The 22739-nt window shown below is 42.6% G+C and overlaps 1 protein-coding gene across 5 annotated transcripts; it reads left to right on the plus strand.

The window, feature by feature from the left end:
* The first annotated feature begins 10948 nt into the window (after nt 1-10948).
* LOC125457931 (G-protein coupled receptor 35-like) lies at nt 10949-20427 on the plus strand. Of its 5 annotated transcripts, none has more exons than XM_048542728.2 (4): nt 10949-11064; nt 12831-13085; nt 17718-17912; nt 19273-20427. In XM_048542728.2, the coding sequence occupies exon 4, from the start codon at nt 19290-19292 to the stop codon at nt 20232-20234; it is 945 nt and encodes a 314-aa protein (XP_048398685.1). In that variant the 5' UTR covers nt 10949-11064; nt 12831-13085; nt 17718-17912; nt 19273-19289; the 3' UTR covers nt 20235-20427. The 5 variants fall into 5 exon arrangements, with proteins under 5 accessions (XP_048398685.1, XP_048398686.1, XP_048398687.1 ...); XM_048542729.2 differs by having other exon boundaries at nt 19276-20427; XM_048542730.2 differs by lacking the exon at nt 17718-17912.
* Nucleotides 20428-22739: the final 2312 nt, after the last annotated feature.

The raw sequence follows: 22739 nt of genomic DNA on the forward strand, positions 1-22739 counted from the left end.
CACGTAGTTCTCACCTGCTTCCTTTCTTACCTGTCTAATCATGGACAATGTCAGTTGCAACAGCTTTCCATCCCACTCCTTTCCCAGTAGCCCAGGTCCTAGAGTTGGCTGTCTCCCATTTCTCTCATCAAGTTATCCTTTGGTGACATAATTTAAAAGCATCGTATATATGCTGATGACAAAGTAACCAATACCCCAGGTTTTCGAGGGCCATCCCATGACTTAATTTTTTAGAACGTTCCAGGCCAGGCCTAACCCAGGATGTGTTTTATCCCAGACTTCCCCACCTTCATTTGGATTTCCTTCTACACATGGGTTGATTGCTGTTTGTTTTCAGAGCTGGTTGCTGAGTGTTGGGTGGGAAGGTGGGTATAGTCTGAACCAGCTCCGCTCCCAACCCCCACACAACCCATCTCAAACAGTTATTAGCTCCCCTCGCTCTTGTGACATTCCCCAACATCTAACCTCTGAGCTTCACAAGAACCATCCTCTTCCCATTCTCAACATTTTGCCAGCAGCCGCCCCCAATATTCTGCCTGTAGCCCCTACCATCAGAATAAAGGGAGCTCCAGAATTAGAGGGGTGCAGGTATGCTGGAGGATTAGTTCTTCAGACCAAAGCTGGTTGGTGACACCATGCTGTTTCTCACTGTCGTGCTGCTCTACTCCACTGTTGCTAAATTCACACTGAATATTTGACATCCTCCAATTAAACAGTGGGAAGATTGAAATCATTGTTTCTAAGGTATCTTATAAAGTTAAGGATACCGTAGAAACATAAATTGCTGGTGTTATGCAATAATCTGAAAATAAATTGGTGATGTTTTAATTTCTGCCTTTGACGGTTATAGTGAAGTATATTTTGCATTTCATTTCACTGTGGGAATATGTAATAAATTGTGAAAGTGCAGCACTTGATTCTGTACACAACAGCAAGTAAAGCTCTATGTTTCATTTTAGCAGGATCTCAGTCTCCTTAGAGCAAATGCGCTCTGTCTTCTGAACTGAAAGGGCATTAAGAAAGAAAAACAAAGAACTGAGGATGCCAGAAATCAGAAACAAAACCAGAAATTGCTGGAAATGCACATCAGACCTGGCAGCATCTGTGGAGAAAAAGCAGAGTTTACATTGTGGGTCTTCTGACCTTTCTTCAAACTGTCATGCGAGGAAAATATCCTTGCATTGACAAGGGTAATGTGTTAAAAATTGAATTGTGCATTTTAACTGTTTGAGGTTACCATTACACACATGTACCAGCAGAGGGAGCCCTTAACACTGCTGAGTCTTTCTGAGATACCACCCACTGTGCCAGCTAAGCACCAGGCCATACCACCTGCAAGCAGCCCTTCGTTTCTACCAAGTGAGAGGGAAGTAAAATATGCAGTAACTTCTGAGAGCACATGGATGGCGCTTCATTGCAAATAAAATCTAATATATGTGAATAGATTTGATTTGATTTATTGTCACATGTACCAAAGTACAATGAAAAGTTTTGTTTGCGAGCAGTACAGGCAGATCATAATAAGCAAAGACATACAGATCATAGGGTCAAAAAACTTGAACAGAGTGAGTCATACACGTTATACTGCACAGCACGCACACGAGGCAAGAAGAACATTACCGTAATTGCCTCTTTATCTGTCCATAGCACTATACCATATCAGAAAACTATCAAAGGGTGTGTTAGAGTTTCCTAATGCTCATTGCTTCTTAAGCTCTTGACATTGTTCAACGTGCGAGCAGCATGTAAAGCCTGCAAACAATTATAACATTAACATTTATGAAACAACATGAAAAGTAAAGAAAGGATAAAAGAAGTTGCACTTGCTTCTGGGACGAAACAAGGGGCACCTTGGCTTTCAAAGAGCAACAAATTTACAGTCCATGAATGCTCACTTCACCCAATATCAGATCTACTGAAAGCTCAATTAAGCCCTGTCTGGCTTGTTACCGTCAATGCTGTACTGCTCGATCATTGTAAAAATAATATTCTCTCTGCTCAATCTTCTCACCTTCATCCTCGTTGGTCCTCTGCCACTCTCTTCAGTGCCCATCACATCCCCTCTTTGTCTGCCCTGGTTGAGCAGAGCACAGCATGAAGGGATTATTCAGTGCATTCTGGCTGGAGTGTACTGTAAGATCCCTGCAGATTGATCCAAGTAGCTTCTTCAGGAAACCCATCAACTAAACAGACTGTATTTTATCTATAATCAGAAACAGTTGTAGGGGTACGCATTCGGAAGAAAGCTCCCTATCTTCCACCAACCATCCTTGTCAGCTATTTAACCCAGAACCTGAGGGTTCTTAAGGATACTGGCATCATGGCAACTTCCATGGTTTGCAGCATACTCCTCTAAGATGTGGTACTGATGGTCAGAGATGGCTTGGATATAAAGCTTATAGAAGACTTATCTGTTGATGGAATTCGCCACATTACACCATATGGAATAGTCTCAACGCAATGTCTACAGTCTATAGCATCCTGCACCTGCAGGAAGCCTGCGAAATTGGCGAAGTCTAGTACCTGGGTAGCAACACCAACCTTTTCACAAGGAAGTGGGATCATGTAGCGTAGTCTGACATAAATCAGGAACAGCATTGATATATTTGTGGGTTAAAGATCAAAAGATGTCACACAGGTCCTAAGTAGATTCCTGAAAGCAGGTAATTGCAAAAGAATGACTTCAGTTATCACCTCGATAGACGGAAGAAATGATGGCCACTCACCCTACAGGTGCTGCTAATACAAATGCCACATTTCTCTGGTCGTCATTTTCACACTCAGTGGTAGCAAAGTAACTCACTCAGCTGGAGCAGAGAAAACAATAGACCGTGGGCCTCACGCTACCACTCTGTACCCTTGGGACTCCCTCAGCTGTGGCTTTGTCACCCTGCCTCCTGGAAGCTGTTAAAGTCTACTACTGGTCTTTAGCTGGCCAATCTACAGCAGCCACAGTGAATGTGCTGGATCCATTGGCCGTGGTCCCAAGAAAAAAAGACATGTGCAGGGAATATCAGAGTCAAAACAGGTTCTTCGAGATGTAAGAAGGCAACAGTGACATCACACACAAATGACAGTTTAGCATTTTCTTCCATATATTGGTTTTAGTGCATTTCAACAAAGTGAGCCATGGGATGCTTGTACCTGAACCTTTGACAGAGGGGACTTTATTCTAATGAACGCAGCACAAGTTATTTCACACAAATGCAGCAGGAAATTCTGAATGTGTTAGGATCACTCCTCCTACCCCTGCCATTACATGTGGCTGGTGAGGAGTGGACTGGAGGCTTGGAGCAGAGCTGTATAGTTGTTGGACTGGAACTGGGTGTGGGGCAGTCAGACCACGTGCTGAGCTCCTGTGATTTGAAACTCTTTACCAGATTGTAATGTCAGTCCTTTAACCATGTTATAACTATCTTATTTTTAAAGTACTTCTTAAACATTGTAAGTAATGCAACTACTTTTCCTTCCATTCCTCTTTTCTATCGAAGATTTGTACCGAGGCACTTGTTCCTAAGATAGTACCATTAGAGGCAGTCATTGTAAAAACTTTTTGCTGTCCTCCTGTACTGCAGTGCATGTGACAATAAAGGATATTCTATTATAATTTAGTTCAAGGTGAGGGGAAATCAGCTCTGTGCCACTGTGTATCCAATGAGAATTTGGATTGTCTTCGTGACGGTCTCAAAGTAACCTGTAGTTTCTTCAGCATCACAGAAGTGACCCACAGAAGTGACCATGGTCAATCTGTAATGACCAATGGCATAACCAATTTTACCCATAACCAAGATTTGTATTCATCATAGCTGGCCAGTGCATGTGGTTCACATACAAAGCCCTGTGACTAAAGAATGGTTTCAACCTGGACTGTATAAGTGCCTGAAGGGCACTTACATCTGCACTACTTCTGATGCTTCATATCAGCTTTAGAATTTCCAGTTCGCAGGGAGCAGCCACTGCCTCTTCACCATGAACGTGCAATCTCTTTACATGCCCATACCCCATCAGGATGGTCTCAGGCCTTTCCACTTCTTCCTGGAAAGAAAGCCCATCCAGCTTTTGTGCTCTGAAGATGCTGCTTGGCTTGCTGTTTTCATCCAGCTCCACACTTTGTTATCTCGGATTCTCCAGCATCTGCAGTTCCCATTATCTCTCTCTCACCACCATCCTCTGCCTGGCCAAGCTCATCTGCATTTTGCATAATTTCTCCTTTAACTCCTCTCACTTCTTTCAGGCCAAAAGTGGGCACTTGTATGGGCCCAGTATGCCTGTCTCTTTGTAAGGTATGTGAAATATTGCTTGTTTCTGTCCTTTCGGGCCCCTTCTCATAATTCTTTCTCCAGCACATCAATCAAACCATCAATGCTTCATCCTTCTCTCATCTATAATTGGAAACATTTATCACTTTTGCTTCCAATTTCCACCCAGTCCATACCTTCACCTTCACTTAGTCCATCTCTAATTATTCTCTTTCATTCCTCATCCTCTGTGTTTTCATTTCTGGCAACAGGCTGGTCACCAATATCCACTACAAACTCACCAACTGTACAGTTCACTTGGCTATATGTCCTCACACCCTGCTCCCCAGAAGGATTCCAACCCATTTTCCCATTTCCCTATCTATGTCACATCTGTTCTGATGAGGCCACCTCCCACAAGGAGAGTCTCAGAAATGCCCACCATTTTCCTCAGCTGAGGATACCCTGCTACCATGGTTGATGGGGCCATTAACCATTTCCGACCCATCTCTCACATTTCTGTCCTCACCTCTTGTCCTCCCTCTTGACAATGATAGGATTCCCCTGACCCTCACTTTCCACCCCAGAAATGCCTCAGAAATCCTTCTCCTACTCACTGCACAGCAATTAAATTTTGTATGGTTCTCCTCATTATTGTTCATTCTTCCTCCTGAAGATACCTACCTCTTCAAAACCTCCAAGCCAAATTCCATTCAGTTGCACAGAATTAAAATCAAGGTCCTTTAGTTTCACCCCAATATTTTCTGAAAGTTTCCATGACAAAGCAAAAGCACTGATAATGTGTGGAATATTATTACGTATGATGGAAATATTATCTAGGCCCATCCTGCATGACACACCCAACCTACACAACCTTGAACACGTTAGCCAATTTAACATGGCCAATCCACTTAGCCTACACATCTGTGGACTGTGGGAGGAAACCAGAGCACCTGAAGGAAACCCATGCAGACACAGGGAGAATGTGCAAACTCCACACAGACAGTCACTCAATGGTGGGATCAAACCCAGGTCCCTAGTGCTGTCAGACAGCAGTGCTAACCACCGAGGCACCATGCTGCCCCATTTTTGGACTTGATTTGACCATTATTTGACTTGACTATTCCAACCGCTGTCACATTCAAACCTGCCAATAAATAAAAATAGAGCATCTTGCAAAGTTTTCAATGGGTCATTTAGAACTATTCAAATGTTGATGACCACTAATTTTGGGCAGTTGGAGGGATTCAGTCTGACCTAGATTGCTACCTTCACAAAGTGACTTAGTCAGAGAGAGAATGAGAGAGTTAAATGCAGAGAAATGTTTGGATTTTAGATATGCAGCTGACAAAATGAAATGTAGAGTACGGCCCTCTGCAGCCAGAGCTCAGGCCAAAATCCTAAAAACTGTTTGATGACTTCAGTCAGGTAGGACTGAGAAATCTCCTAGGCTGTGGGCATCTTGGAAGAAACCTACAACCCATTCATATTTCAATACAGCAGTATTCATGAAGCCTTTCTGTCTTGGATTCTCCTTCTCCTTGCTTCAAAAAGAAATACTGCACTGCACAGTTCAACAAAACGCAACAAATAATGTTCAAGTTGCAAAACCTCTTGGCATTGCTTTTATCACAATCCAAATTCTAATTCAGTGTAGAGTCTCAACAATGACAGATATGTGGTCTCTTAAAAATCACTGTCGCAATGTAGAAAACACAGTACAAAGTTGGTGCTCACAAAAGTCCCACAAACAAGAATGTGTTAATGAACAGTAATCAAAATTGTGAACAAAAACAAAGTTGCTGAGAGATGTCAATGGGATAACATCCCATTGATTTCTAAACTTCTATAAATTAATGTCCTTTATCTGTCTACACATAGATATGCAGGCATTGCCTTAAAACTTACTGCCCAACTAGAAAGTAGGTGTAAAACTTTGTAACTCCTTACCTTCCTACACTTTGGTATACAGGCACTGCCTTAAGCTTCCTGTCTGAATAGAATTAAGGTTAAAATGTGCAAATCTTTATCTTCCTGCATGGGGGTATGTGGAAACTGCCTCAAATAAGGTTAAGTGAGGGGCATTTGTAAAGGTGTGAGACTTCTGAAGTATGTAACTTCTGACACTGACAAAGGGGCCAGGGCAGTGACTTTGTTCAAGCCAGATACATCAGCAACTTGAAATTACATTCTGTCTCGTTTACAACTTGAAATCGGCTCCTGCCATTATCAGTCATTTCACGAACGATCGATACTATATCCTGGTCTTTTATGTTCTTGATGTAATAATTGTTTTGTATCATATCTTTGTCTGTTGTAGTAATTGTTTCATGTATCATGTCATTGTGAGATGTAAAATTGTTTTATGTATTATGCACTGAGTAAAGTATAGAAAGCGGGGACTGTCCGCTGTTCGGGGAGAATTACTTGCGAGACTCTGCACTCTGTGCCAGGTTAAGTACAGTGATTCTCCACAGCTTGTACTTGCATTGAAATAAAAGGATTTGTGTTTTTCTAAACAGGTCAGTGCCTTGTTATTACATCAAGTCCATGAGGGTCTCCGAAACAAACCTGACAGCTGGAAAAGCTCAGCAGGTCTGGCAGCATCTGTGGAGGAGAAAACAGAGTTAACGTTTCAGAACTGAGGAAGGGTCACCAGACCCGAAACGTTAAGTCTGTTTTCGCCTCCGCAGGTGCTGCCAGACCTGCTGAGTTTTTCCAGCAACTTTGTTTTTGTTCCTGATTTACACCATCGCAGTTCTTTTGGTTTTTAATCAATTTTGTGATACTGATTGAGGGGTAAATATCACCTAAGACATTGGGGTAACTATGCTTTTCTTCTTTGAACTAATACCAAAGAAATTTTATTTCCATTCCAGCTACCACATCCCTGTCAGTTTGATATCTCATTCAAAAATGGCACCTCTGATAGTGCAAAGCTTGCTCTGCATTGGAGTGTTAGCCTTGAGTTTTGTGTACAATTCCTGGAGTGGATGCTAAAGCCCACATCTTTGTGGTTTGGAAGCAAGAGTGAGACCAACTGAGTCAAGGCTGACAAAAATATTAACACACTTTGTGAATAGATGTTGTTCTGGTGAGTCAGGAATAAGTCAACAAGCCATTCAAGAGTAGCAATGTAACATTCAATTGATAACAGTTAAAAAAAAACATGTTTGCATACTGTTATGTCTGGTTCCTGAGCCAGGAGTCTTTTTATCCCTGTGATTGCCGCCACCGCCAACAAGCTGATAAATTTCCAACATATAACTGGGGGAGGTTGTAATGAAATCATATGGAATAAATGAGCTGATTTATGTTCTATCATTAACTATGGTAACACTTGGTGACGAAGGTGGCTATTATTCCCTGAGACCCAACAGTTCTCTGGATGGCTTATAAGGATACAATGAATTCAGCCTATCTCAATCGCTGAGGATCTAACTGCCATCTCAGGACACTAATCTAATTTTCTTCTAATCTTCACCTTCTTCACCTGCTGTTCCCACCACAGCCTCCCTCATCTCTAGCCCCCTGGACGGCCTGTGTGTTGTCTCTTCTGTCCTTCAGTATATCTCACTATCTTTACCCCAGATACACCAGCTACGCAGCCCACTGTGATTTACTCATTTGGAGTCTCATTCCAATTACAAGAGAGCTTATACCTTAATAAGGCAGAGAGATGCCCCACATCGGAAAGGGGGGAGGGTTATGCCCTACATCTGTTCGTTCAGCTTCCATGAGGAGAGAAACCTGGCTGCTGCATGAAAATACTGAGATCCTCCTGCAGGGATGCTGAGACATCCATGTCCCACACAAACAAGTAGGTACTGCATGCCTCTGCCACTCTCCCATTATCTCCGCCATCACTCCTTATCTTTGGACGCTACTTTTAACCAGTGGCAATGTCTTCTCTCTCTGCTATTCCGCAGGTTCTGTTTGGCTCCTCATGATGTCAGTGGGAAGTGGCTGGCTTTGGAAGAACTGCCTTCTGGGTCTCTGAGAATGACCACATTGAGGCTACAGAAGCAACATCGGCATGGATGTCCCGTGCAACACCCTCGAGCCCAGATGCTGACACCTTGATGGGAACCATCAGCCAGTGGGATGCAATGGTCCTCATTCCCAAAAGCTGCAGCAATGCAGCAAGATATACAACTGTCTGTCTGTTTCCATTGACCAAGTTGGCAACTGCTGTGCTAAGGCATGCCCAACGCCCTCAAAGTCTGCTGGAGGTGTGCTCGTACCTGCGCTCCATCACCCTAGCCACTGGCCCACAGAACTGAAGTGGGATGGCCACCCTTGATGCTCAGTCAAGGTGTTTTTTTTCTTTATTCATTCGCGGGATGAGGGTGTTGCTGGTTAGGCGGCATTTATTGCCCATTCCTAACTGCCCAGAGGGAAGTTAAAGTCAATTACATTGTTGTGGGTCTGGAATCACATGTAGGCCAGACTGGGTAAGGATGACAGTTTCCTTCCCTAAAGAACATTAGTGAGCCAGATGGGTTTTACCCAAACAATTGACAATGGATTCATGGTCATCATCAGACTCTTAATTCCAGATATTTATTGAATTCAGATTCCACCACTTGCCATGGCGAGATTTGAACCCCGTTCCCTAGAACATTATCTGGGTCACTTGATTAACAGTCCAGTGATAATACCACAAGGCCATCGCCTCCCCTACACCCCTCCTTTCCTTAAGGAGATAGGGTAGTGCCAGGAGGCACCCAGCCAGGGGTGGAAATCAACACAGATCCCTCAGCGGTTTCTTCTCAAGGCACTGCGGAGGTAACCAGTGTTATGGACCCCCTCAAAGTATATTAAGAAGGTAGCTGAGACTCTAACGTTCTCTTATTTTAAAGGTAAAAGTCAGGTGTTATGTTCCAAAAGCAATTCAACAGGTTAGACCACCCAAAATAACACAATTTATTCAAACACTGTGGTTAAAATACAACAAAAGTAAGAATAGGGTTAGGGTTAGGGTTAGGGTTAGACTTGGAATAACAACTCTATTGGGAAACTTAACAGAATAATAGATACAGTTGTTATTACTAATTAACTGTTCCAATATAGTAACATCACATGAACACACCCTTTGGCAAAAAGGCAAATTCATATATCAGATTTTCTCGCATGCATAGTCGTAAACAAGAGGGGGAAAATATAGCTTCCACTTCCTCAAAACTCTAGCAACATCTGCTGAATCTAAAAGCAGAAAAAGCTAGAAGCCCTGGCCTATGGGAGCTGGCCACACACATCCCGGCTGCTTCTATTGTTCTAACATTTCTAAAAAATTGCCAAAGGCCTCACAAGTTGTTCACGTTACCGCAGACTGCTCAGTACCTCTCATTCAATCATTCTCTTAACTGAAACCAGGACAAAATACACCTCTTAAAGCCACAGCACCATCATGCCAGGCTTTCTACCTCTACCATACCTACCCTTCCAGACCTTTCGAAGTTCAAGCTGAGGAGGGTCGAATTGCCTCTGAGATGCAGACTTGTGCTGCCTGAAAGATGGATATTTATCCCTGTACTCCAAGTGTCACTACTGTCACCTTTGAATATTTGTTGCTGAAGCACTTTGCAAAGCAAATCTGTGCCTCCATGGTCAGTGCAGTGCTGGGATGGATGATTGGTTCAGCAGATGATGGTTGCAAAGGTGTAAGGATTAGGAGGGCATTCAGCTTTTGCCTATGGATCAAGCCATAAGCTGTTGTTGGTCAGAGCAAACAGTAAGATGAATCCAACAGGTAGCCATTCCTGTCCACATCTCTGGTTTTCCTGACATCTAGATTTTTTGATGAGTTTGGTTAAATGGGAATCTGAAAATTAATGAAGTGAGTTATTGCCTTAACAATGCATTTAACAATAAGTAATGACTATCAAGTAGCATTTAACATTTTCCAGGAAGAATCGCTCTACAACACTTGCGATAAGCATACAAGAGGAAACAACATGAGCCTTGCCACACTTATTGCCCAATGCAGCCATTTATTTCACCATTGCCCATGTCCCTCAGACAGCTATAAGATTCTGTTCTCTTTTTGTTTGATCTGGTGGCCCCATGCAAGAACTGCATTGAATCAATTGAAATGACATGAAGTATAGCAACCACGCTTTGATAGAATTGAAAAAAACATTTTTTGCTTTTCTTGTGATCAGCATTAGCATAATCTCAGTTTGTAAAACTATCATTTTCTGCTAACAGAATTCCCAGCGATTCAATTTTTCAATTTTGTTTTGCAAAAATTTTTTTTGCAGATTGTATATTGTTCAAGTGTACTGATGCCTGTTGCATCTGATGTCAGTTAAAATTGTGGTGCCCACATCCTTACTGAAGCATCCCATAACCACACATTATCCTTTTCTCTCTGACTCAGATTGAACCCTTATTTCACAGAGTCCTGATATTAAAATTCTCGACATATTCTTAACCATTTTTATGTGCATGACTATTCTTATCTCTGTAACCTGCTCCAGGTTCTGTACATTTTTGATACTTCAAAGTTTAAGTCACCAACAATGTCTCAGATTTGTATTGTATTCAAGAATAGCATTTCCGACAGACTGTATCTGCTCATCCTGGTGTAAAACTTAAAATGGGTAGTCTTTTAATGAATGGTCAAGAATGCATTTACTGAATTTAACTTTTTGGTATCTCGTCATGTGTGGTTGTACTTCCTGTATTTTTGTAACTTACTTTCTTGCCTGAAATTGATGACATTTCTTCATTTGAGACGTGGTGGTGAATTGGGCATTTCTATGCAACAATCAGCAACTATAGAAGGATTATAATCTATTTCAATAAATCTTGCTGCTGACTGGTGAGTAATTTCTCAATATATTTCAATGAAAATTTGTTATCTAAAATGCAACAGCTGGAAACTCTAATTCTGTGGTCAGGTAATGTGAGAATCTGAAGTTTTGCAGATGAAACATGAGCACAAAAATATATTACTTTCTAACGAAGGCTTGCAATCTTGCAGGACTTTATCATGTCTTTTGGATGCCCCAAAGCATTAAACCAAAAAATAATTATTTTCAGAATGCAATTGTTGAGGCGTGGCAGTCAATTTTTGAACAGTAAAGGCCTCTAAGTAATAACTGAAGAAGTAAATGAAAATTTACTTTTGTTGGTCAATTGAGAGAGGATTAGGAGTCATTCTAATGGAAGTGCACTGTGGTTTTGATGATAGCATGAAGTTGTTCTTGGGCATGTATATGGAACTTCTGCTTAAAAATATAACGCTCTGTCACCCTTGTACAGGGATGTTATCTCGGTTTTCACGTTCCTTTTCAAACTGAAACTTGAACTTACAAGCTTCCAACTCAGAGATCATAGGATCACAGCATCCTAATGTGTGGGAATAGGCTATCTGGTCCATTGAGTCCACATCGACTCTCCAAACTGCATCCTACCCAGACCCAACCCCCTTCCCAATCCCTGTAATGTTGCATTTCCCAAGTCTAATACACCTACATATCCCTGAACACTATGGGCAATTTAGCGTGGCTAATCCACCTAACCTACACATCTTTGGACTGTGGGAGGAAACCAGATCATGGGGAGGAAAGCCACATAGACACGGGGAGAACGTGCAAACGCCACACAGACAGTCGCCTGAGGGTGGAATCAAACTCGGGTCCCTGGCTCTGTAAGGCAGCAGTGTTAACCACTGAGCCACCGTTTTAAAGTTGTATTTAATAATCCCATTTAAGGTGGGGGATAATTGTTCTGAGCAATGAAATATCTTCAATTCCAGTAACACCATTGCAGTATCAAACACCCCAAGACCCAGAAGAACAGTTAGACATTGACTTTATTTTGTGCCTGTTCAACCCCAAGAAAGTTGTGTCAGTCTCAAACTAAGGAGACTTTCTTTCTCTTCCAATGGAGAAGACAACAGGTCCAGAGGTGATATTATTTGGTATCAGGAGTGATAAGGAAGGAATAAGAGCTTGGAACATGGCATTCCAGGTTTGTAGGTGAAGTACGGTTGAAAATAATAGAGATTTTAACCATAGCTTTCATATCTTATCTGGGTCTGGATGTAAGTTTGCTCGCTGAGCTGGAAGTTTCGTTTTCAGACGTTTCATCACCATTATAGATAACATAATCAGTGAGCCTCCAGTGAAGCACTGGTGTTATGTCCCGCTGACATAAATGAACCTTCCAGCTCAGCGAGCAAACTTACATCCAGAACCTCAACCTGAGCTACAAATCTTCTCAAAACTTGTCTGCATATAGATATGGTGTTGGAGAATTGGAAGACTGCTGATGTAATCATATTTAAAAGGCAAGGAAGGAGTAATTGCAAATCAGCCAGTCTGGCCTTGTGAGCAATTGCTGGTGACATTCTGAGGAACAGTATAAATTGTCATATTGAAAGGCATTGACTAATCATGATCTGTCATGATCAAGGAATAGTTATGAGTGACGGAATGTTTTGAGATGATAAGAAGAAGAAACAAGAAGAAAGAGAGCGTTGTGTGTAGACGACATGAATTTTAGCAAAGTTTTTGACAAGATCCCAACCGGTGAGGGGAAATAAACTGACTTTCTTCACACTTTTGACGCTCTTCTCTGCAGAGACAGACATCAGCTTCTTTTCCAAAGATCCAGAAGCTCCCTTGTTCACGCCGACAAGCTGTTCAGTTACCTGGGAACGAACTGTATAGTTGCAAGCAAGCAGAAGGCCTTTGTAGTTGTCTTTTTTTTGCTGCAGAAACATTGATAAAGCAGTGTTTTGTGAACTCAAGTGCTTCATAGGAATTTCATCCAAGTTGGAAACCGATACAGAATTTGAAGGAAGATCTGATATTTTGTTTCATCTTCAGTAATTGGGTGAGTGTTTTTCTTTTGTTTATGGACTATAATGTCCTCTTTCTTTACTAAATCTGTAACCAGTTAACTGATGACATGAATAAATTGAGACAGACTTGGCAGGGCAGGTGGTGTGATGTGACTGCAACATGCAGCAGTTTGCAAATGCATTGCGATGCTGAACAACTACATCAGGGATGACTGAGTGCTGACCTTCAGTAGGCTTTTGATAAAGTCCCACATAAAAGATTCATAAGTAAAACTAAAGGGCATGAGATTGGGGGTACTGTATTGTGATGATAGAAAATTGGTTAGCACATAGGAAATGTCTCATTTGCTAAAAGGCAGGCAGTGACTAGCGAGGTACCACAGGGATTATTACTAGGATCCCAGCTATTCACAATATTTGTTCATGATTCAGATGAGGGAACTAGATGATGTCTCAAAGTTTGCAGATGACGCAAAGCTGGATGCAAGGATGAGCTGTGACAAAGATGCAGCAATGTTACAGTGTGATTTACACAGGCTGAGTGAGTAGATAACTGCATGGCAGATGCAGGATAATGTGGATAATGTGAGGTTATCCATTTTGGTATCAAAAATAGGAAAGCATTACTTAAATGACTGCAAATTGTGGAAGGAGAATGTTCAACAAGTCCTAAGTGTTTTCATGAACCAGTAACTGCAAGTTAGCAAGCAGGTGTAGCAGGCAGTAGCAAGGGGATTCAAGTACATGAAGAAGAATGCCTTGCAGCAATTACACAGGGCATTGATTGATTATTGTCATAGAGTGATAGAAGTCTACAGCACAGAAACAGTCTCTTCAGCCCAACTTGTCCATCCTACCCAGTTTTCACAATTAAAGTTGTCCTATTTGCCTGTGTTTGGTCCATATGCCTCCGTACCTAATCCCATCCATGTACATGTCTAAATGTTTCTTAAACAACAAAATTGTACTCACTTCCACCACTACCTCTGGCTGCCAATTCCAGAAACTGACCACCCTCTGTGTGAAAACAATTGCCCCTCTGGGCCCTTTTGTATCTCTCCCCTCTCACCTTACACCCGACACCTCTAGTTTTAGATTTGCCTATCATGGGGAAAAGCTGTCGGCCAGCTGCCTTATCTATGCCTCTCATGACTTTATAAACCTCTATAAGCCACCCCCTCAGTCTCCTGTGCTCCAAGCAAATAATGTCTCAGCTGAACTAACCTCTCCTTACTACTCAAACCTACCAGTTCAGGTAACATCCTAGTAAATCTTCTTTGCACTCTTTCTGGTTTAATAATATCCTTGCTATTGTAAGGTGGTTAAAGCTGCATGCAAGACTCCAAATGCAGCCTCACCAACATCTTGTACGGCTGCAGCAAGACATCCCAACTCCTGCATCAATGCTCTCCCCATGAAAGCAACGTGTGATGCGTTGGGGCTTTGTGCACTGAAGGAATTTTGGAAGACTGAACAGAAAAACCAAAGCCAGGTAACCAACTGGCTTACTTAGCTGTTCAGTGTCAGTTTAAACTTACTACTTGTCTTCTCTCTATAATGAGACTATGGTGTCTTGACCTTTTACTCCAGATGGAATCACTCCCTGCATCACTGAAGCGTACCTGTCGACTTATGTATTCGGTTCCGCTTTGAGCAGCTTTGGTCTTCTTGCCTGAGGAAGAATGTTCTTGTTATAGAGGGAGTGCAGCGAAGGTTTACCAGATGAATTTCTGGGATGGTAGGACTGACCTATGAGGAGAAATTGAGTTAGTTAGGATTAGTTTAGAACAATGAGGGGGGAGCTCTCATAGAAATCAGTAAAATTCCTACAGAACTAGACAGGTTAGATGCAGGAACAATGTTCTTAATAGTGGAGGCTTCCAGAACAGGGTCACAGGTTAAGCAAAAGGGTCAAACCTTTGAGAAGTGAGATGAAGAGAATCTTTTTTTACTCAGACAATGGTGGAATTCACAACAACAGAAAGTAGTTGAGATGAAAACATTATGTTCTTTCAAGAAGGAGATAGATATAGCTCTATGGATAAAAAGATCAAGGAAAATAGGGGGAGGGTGGGATTCGGGTATTGAGCTGGATGATCAGGAATGTTCAGAATGAATGCTGGAACAGACTCAAGGGGTCAAGTGGACTAATCCTGTTCTTATCTTCGAGTGTCTGTGGCTTCAGCTCCGTTGACCTTGAGTCGCTGAGTTGGAATCTGCGGTGCAGACATTGTTTGACATCAAAAAGGAGGAGTGCTAACTAAACACTTTGCTCCAGGAGGCAGCCAGGCTGCTTAGGTTAATTCAAACTTAGGGACACAATAGTGTGCCTGCGAGTCAGGCAGATATGAAGATTCAGCATGTTGTGTCATGATGAAGGCACCTCAGCTATTGACCAACAAGAGTGCTGCCTATGTAGAAAAGAACAAGAACTGCAAGTTGGGTGAACAATGAAAGGCCTGGTGTATGAGGAAATGGTGTTTGATTCATGGGGCGCTAGCTTGGAGAGGAGGAAGATGTTCTATTAGGATAGGATCCTCTTAAACAAGGGGTGGAATCAGTGCCCCGGTGAAACATATAATTAGCATTATGGATAAGGCTTTCAACTGAAAGAAGAAGCTTTACCACTGCCCTACATTTTTTCCTTTTCAATTATTATTTGTATCCTAATCCTGTTTAATAGTTTTTTTTATATTTGTCCACAAGATGAGGAGGTTGCTGGCTGGGCCAGAATTTATTGCCCATCCCTAACAGCTCAATGGGTAGTTTAAGTAAACCACATTGTTGCGAATCTGGAGTCACATGTGGGCCAGACCAGGTGAGGATGGCAGTTTCCTTCCCTAAAGGACATTAGTGAACCAGATGGGTTTTTCTGTCAATCAACAATGGTCATCATTGGACTCCTAATTCAATTTTCTTTCCCCCTACCGTTTCAAACATTCCTGGGGTTTCTGGGTTATTAGTTTAATGATGATAACATGAGGGATAATAGTATGATGGCATCGAATGTCACATTCGTTCATGCAGTCAATAATCTCTCTCTATTAAAACTCTTCTGCTTTGCCCTTGTCGCGTGCCATTGTCTTGAAGTCTTTAACAACGCGGAGCTTTGAGCCAGCTCCTTTTGAATGCCTCCTGACCTGAGAGGAGTTTGGAGCAAAAATTACAGTATGTCTGCAAACTGCTTATGAGATAATAACTAGCTGCATGAAAAAGACCACTGTCCTAGAAAATGCAGACAGCTTTATCGGATTTAGACTGTATCCAAAAAACCAACACATATTAATGGTGGTGGTGGGGGGTGGGGGGGAGGGGTGGTTGGCGGTGGTGGAGGTCTCCTGGGAAAGTTTTCATGATCTAAGGTGGAAGCACCACACAATAGTAACAGTCAGCAGTGCATAACCAAATGACTACTGAGACGAGCATTTTTGGGATCAGCCAAATTCAGGTCAAAACTTAAGTTTCCACTCGTTTGCCCCAGTTACCATCATCCACCCACACGTTAAGTTATTGTATAACCGGAAAATAGTGTGGTATTGAGATTGCGCGAATGCTGCCCTTCTTCAAACAATTTTATTTCCAACACTTTGTTAAGGTCAGATACTATCACATAGAAGCGGCTGGTACTGATGTTTGATTGTGATAATTTAGTAGATGTTGTGTTTAAATAGATTTGAAATAGAACTTGTTATAAATTGACACATGCAGACTCTGATGCACAGACGAAAAATCGGAGGTTTGACTCACAACGAAGATAAATCCAAAACAAATGTGGAGCTGGAGGATCAGAGGAACTAGGAAAGCTGATTTTTCGGGTTGTGACCCTTCTTCAGAAATGGGGGAGGGGTAGGGGGTTCTGAAATAAATAGAGGAAATAGGGGTGGGGTGGTGATAAGTGAGTGCAAGTGGGCAGTAGTGGGGGTTGGTCAGTGAGTTGGAAGGAGTGGATAGGTGGGAGAGAAGACGGGCAGGTCAATGAGGCGGGGATAAGATGGAGGGCTGGTCACGGGATGAGATCGGGGGTGGGGAGATTTTGAAGCTCGTAAAGTCCACATTGAGGCCGTTGGGTTGTAGGGTCCCAAGGCGGAATATGAGGTACCGCTCTTCCAGTTTCCAGGTGGCATTGTTGTGACACTGGAGGAGGCCCAGGAGAGACATGTTGTCCAGGGAGTGGGAGGGGGAGTTGAAGTGGTTCGCGACTGGAAGGTGTTGTCATTTTTCACAAACCGAGCCCAGGCTCTCTACACAGCAGTCTCCAAGCCTCCTCTTGGTCTCACTGATGTAGAGGAAGCCACATCGGGAACAGCGGATACAATAGACCATATTAGCAGATGTGCAGGTGAACATCTGTCTGATGTGGAAGGTTTTTTAGGTGGCTGGGATGGATGTGAGGGGGCGAGGGGTTAGGGAGAGGTAAAGCACCTCCTGTGGTTGCAGGGAAAAGTGCTGGAGCTTGTGGGGCTAGTGGGGAGTGTGGAGCGGATAAGGGCGTCGCGGAGAGAGTGGTCCCTCTGGAAGGCAGATAGGGGTGGGGAGGGAAATATATCCTTCATAGTGGGTTCAGATTGCGGGTGGCAAAATTGGCAGAGAATGTTGCTTTGAATCCAGAGGTTAATGGGGTGATACGTTAGGATAAGAGAGATTCTGTCTTTGTTTTGTTGCAGGGAGGTAGTGTGAGGCCTGAGGTGCGGGGAACGCAAGAGATGCGGTCAAGGGCATTTTCAACCACTGAAGAGGGGACGTTGCTGTCCTGGAAACAAGAGGAAATCTGGATGTTCGGGAGAGGATTGCCTCATCTTGGGAGCAGATGTGGTGGAGGCAGAGGAATTGGGGACAGGGGATTGCATTCTTGCAGGAAGGTGGGTGAGAGGAAGTGTAGTCTATGTAGCTGTGGGAGTCAGTGGGCTCGAAATAGATATTGACGTTTTCCTCTCAACCCCTATCTGCCTTGCGGAGGGATCACACTGTCTGTGACTCCCTCATCCGCTCGACACTTCCCACTAGCCCCACAACTCCCGGCACCTTTCTCTGAACCGCAGGAGATGCTACACCTATCCTTACACCTCCCCCCTCACCCGCATCCCAGGCCCCAAAAAAACCTTTCACATCAGGCAGATGTTCACCTGCACATCCACTAGTGTAGTCTATTGTATCCACTGTTCCCGATGTGGCTTCCTCTACGTCGGTGAAACCAAGTGGAGGCTCGGAGACTGCTTTGTAGAGCACCTGCACTCGGTTCATGACAAATGACAACACCTTCCAATCGCAAACCACTTCGACGCCCCCTCCCACTCCCATGGTGACATGTCCATTCTGGGCCTCCTCCACTGTCACACCAATGCCACCCAGGAACTGGCGAAGCAGCACCTCATATTCTGACTTGGGAGCCTACAATTCAATGGTCTCAATATGGACATCACTGGCTTCAAAATCTTCCCACCCACGGCCTCATCCCAAGGCCAACCCTTCCTCTCACCCCCACCTCCTTGACCTGTCCATCTTCTCTCCCACCTAGCTGCTCCTGCCACCTCACTGACCGATCCCCACCATTGCCCACCTACACTCACCTATCACCACCACACCCCTACTTTCTCTATTTATTTCAGAGCTCCCTACGCCTCCCCCATTTCTGAAGAAGTGTCCCCACCCGAAACATTTGCTTTCCTGTTCATCTGATGCTGCCTGGCCTGCTGTGTTCCTCAAGCTCCACATGGTGTTATCTCAGACTCCAGCATCCGCAGTTCTTACCATCTATAAATCCAAAGTGTGTTTGTTTTTAATGTTGAAAAGGACTGATAGGAACATTATCTCCCATGTCATAATATGTCAAAAGCTCCCAATTCATATAATCATCTTTCTGGAAATTTAAACTTGGCTTCGTTTTAAGTTGCTCCATTTTGAAAACCAAACAGGAGGAGATGACCACCTGAAAATGGCTTCCATGATGAATTGTAATCAGTCCTTTTCTGAATCACATTTCCATGTTGTAGGTAAAGTTTACTTTAATTACGAAGAATTATCTATCTTGGTTCAATGCATGTTATTTCCCTATCCTTTCAATTGTATTTCGATTTAATGTTATATATTCTCCATGATAAAAACTTCCCTTAATGAGCTAACTTGGCACTTTCTCTGATAAGATTTGCATTGGGCATTCCAATTTAAATATTGGTTGTACAGATTTAATGAAATATCCTTTATTTACATTTTCTTTTACAGCAGAATAGCATGCAAAAATGAACTGCAGCTGTGAGGTGCATGAACGTGTCAAACATTTTCAGCTGGTGCTCTACATTCCTGCTTTCATCATTGGATTGATACTCAATGTATTGGCCTTGCAAACAGTCTGCTGGAAATTTAAAAAATGGACAGAAACAACAATTTATATGACAAACTTAGCTGTTTCTGATGTTATGGTGCTTTTCACTTTACCTTTCCATATTTACGCTTATCAACACATTTATGTTAATAAGACTTTATGTACAGTAGTTGTAATTCTGCACGGAATTAATTTTTGCATGAGTATATTTATTATAACTTTCATAATCATAGACAGGTACATTGCAATAAAATACCCATTTAAAGCAACAGTGTTGAGATCACCAACGAAAGCAGTAGTGGTATCTGCTGTGATCTGGATTTTTACAATTGTGTGGACCATTAGTTTTACACTTACTTTTCATTTTCCACCCAATGAAGCCAATGGTACAGACTTAGTTATGGCCTGCATTGCAAAACCTTTAACCATAAACTCTTCTGTTGTTCCAAATTTAACACTACATTTAGTTATTCCACTGATCATTGTGGCTGTTTGCTCATTTGGAATTATCAAAGCCCTTCAGCAAAGGAACATGTCAAATCCAGGAGGTTTTAACACAAAAAAAACAATGCGAATCATTGTTGCAAATGCTGTTGTCTTTATTGTTTGCTTTCTGCCTTTCAACATCATAATTTTTGTTCAAATTATAATGAACTACATGCAAATGGATTGCGCCACACTGAGTCAGGTGTGCCCTTTCTATCAAGTGACAAACTGTATAGCTAATATCAACTGCTGCCTTGATGGATTTTGTTTTTATTTTGTCACCATTGAAGCATCTGAATATTACCAAAATCAAGATCATCAGCAAAAGGACTCTGGTCAGAACATCACATTTCTCTCACTGTGGAGGTCTGACTAGTGGAAGAACTGTTTACTCAGGGTTTAATTCCTGATCTATATTGCATGGTCCAAGGAGACATAGGCTAACTGATATAGTTATAATCTGCTGTTAATGCTTACATCTGATTATGAAAATTCGAAAACTACAGACACTTTTCCAACAAACATTCCTTCCCAGCTTTACGTGCTTTTATTTACACAAAACCACAGTCTGACAGCTCGTTATTAAATAAAGATTAGAAGCTGACTGTTGTGTAGAGTTCTCAATAATGCTAATATAATATTGTACAGTCAATCTTGCTGCTTAAAAGGTTAAGCACTTAAGATGTGATAAGTTTGGTGCCTGATTCTTTATCTGTGATAGAGATTGTACTTCCATTTTTGATAGTGCTTTTATGAGAAAGCAGCTCTTAAAATAGGATAGGAGGAAAGAAAGGAGGAAAAGGGTTTCCCTTCCAGAATTGGAGGAATGCCACATGTGAATGATGTGGAATGGATTACAGAGACAAAGGAAGCCAAAACAAACAGGGCGATTAAACAAGGAAATGTGATTTTTCTCATTAAGGCATTTGTGGACCAGAAACCAATCCCAGTCAAGGGCAGAGATGATGAATGACAGGGACTTGGTGTGGTTTGGTTTTGATTAGTATTTTGTCAGAAGACGGTCTACTAGGGAACATTGGATTGATCTGGTCTGGAAGTAAAGGAAGGATGAAGGATTAAGAAACAGAAAGGGAAGGACAAGTGTCAAGATAGACACGGTTACAGCGGTGATGATAGGAAATGTTGGTGTTGGACAAGGGGCTAATTGTTACAGTTGAAATCTGGGCTTAATGGATTACATGATTGACAACAGCTTAGATCAGTTTGAAGGGTTGGAAAGGGGGCTGGCAGCATTATCATGGGATTGATGGAGGGGAAAGGAAAAAAGTGAATGTCTTTGCTCTTCCTAGTTTTAATTAAAGGTTCCAGACTGTATGTGGAATTGTGGTCCAACAAAATAGAGCTAATGAGGGATTTGAGGAAGAGGTATCACGGGATAGAGCTGGGTACCATCAGTCCATATTTGAATCCTGATATCATGTCTTTGGCAGCATCTATATAAAGAACATGTAGTCATTAATAGTAAACCCTGGAGGAACTCCAAAGGAAACTGTGTGGGTTTTGAAGGAGGGAAGACATTAAAGGATCTTCTTTGGCTATATATGAGTATGAGGCTGGTAGCATACAGATTAACATTGAAGAAAAGGTTAGGATGACAGGATGAATGGCTGCAGAGAGGTACAATGGATAAAATTCCAATGTTTAATTACAGACACAGATAATATCTGACAAGTTTCTAGGGGCCTTTTTGGTGTGGTAGTAATTCAGATAACGTCTGCTGGAATTGGAGCAAAGCACTGCAGAAATTATTTGCAAAGGTTTTGAAACAGATAACACATTCAATGAATTTAGAGCAAAAGAGTAAGGGAGAGAAGGCAGGCATTGACATAGGCAGAGGAGTGGTTTTACACAGATTCAACCAACACAGAAATACTGCACTGCCAGTTGTTCTGGAAGTTTAATTTATTGGTTTGTCTACTCTTTAAAAAATAACTGGCTTAAAAAAGATTTAAGTTCAACCTTACGATACTTTTCATTTTAGTGTTACCGGTAAAGTATACAGCTGTGGTGTATAGTACTGTTTGATGTATGAAGCCAGGGTGTAGTTTAGAGTCAGTAGTATCTCACCACACTGCTCATGATAGGCAGCAAAAAAAGAGAGCCTGTTTCTTCACTCTGACTCATTGGCCTGGGGCTTCTACTCCATCAGATGCCTAGCTTGCTTGCTGAAAAGGTGGTGAGATCCTCACGCTGATTTTCCAGGCAGCTGGCATTTCTCTGCAATCAAGTCCTCAGCAGCGAAATCCCACTCAGCATGATGTTCCAGCCAATCAGAAGCTTGCCTGGAGAGGTGGAAAGGAGAAGTGGACAGAGGTCCAGAAACAAGGACAGTGGAATGGCTTTCAGCAGGCACCCCCCCTCCCCCATGCCCCAACCCTGTGTCCAGTCCCTTGTAGGTGTAGAAACTAATACAAACCAAGGGAGCCCTGAACTGACAGGCAATCTGCATTGGTTTACCAGTCACAAAGGAAGCAGTGATGGCAGTTATTGCAGTGCCGTGCTCCTCTTGCAGGATGTGGGAGATCAGGGATCCTTCCAGTGTCCCTGGTGGCTACACCTGTGAGAAGTGCGCCTGCCTGCAGCTCCTGACAGACCGCTTTATGATACTGGAGCTGGATGTACTCAGGATCATCCGGGGTGCAGAGAACATCACTGATAAGATCTGTAGTGAAGTGGTCACTCCTAAGGTGCAAGCTACACTTAGCTGGGTGACCAACAGAAGAGTTAAAGGGGCATAGGCAGATCGTGCAGGGTTCCCCAGCCCCCTTCCCCTCAATAAGAGGTATACCGCTTTGGATACTGTTTGGGAGTGTGTGGGGTGGTGACCTTTCAGGGACTAGCAGTAGCAGTCAGGTCAGTA

Source organism: Stegostoma tigrinum, chromosome 14 (assembly GCF_030684315.1).
Source record: "Stegostoma tigrinum isolate sSteTig4 chromosome 14, sSteTig4.hap1, whole genome shotgun sequence".
Classification (NCBI taxonomy): domain Eukaryota; kingdom Metazoa; phylum Chordata; class Chondrichthyes; order Orectolobiformes; family Stegostomatidae; genus Stegostoma; species Stegostoma tigrinum.

Excerpts from the sequence above, each read along its gene's own strand:
- LOC125457931 (XM_048542728.2), top strand. The coding sequence starts at position 19,290 with ATGAACTGCAGCTGTGAGGTGCATGAACGTGTCAAACATTTTCAGCTG.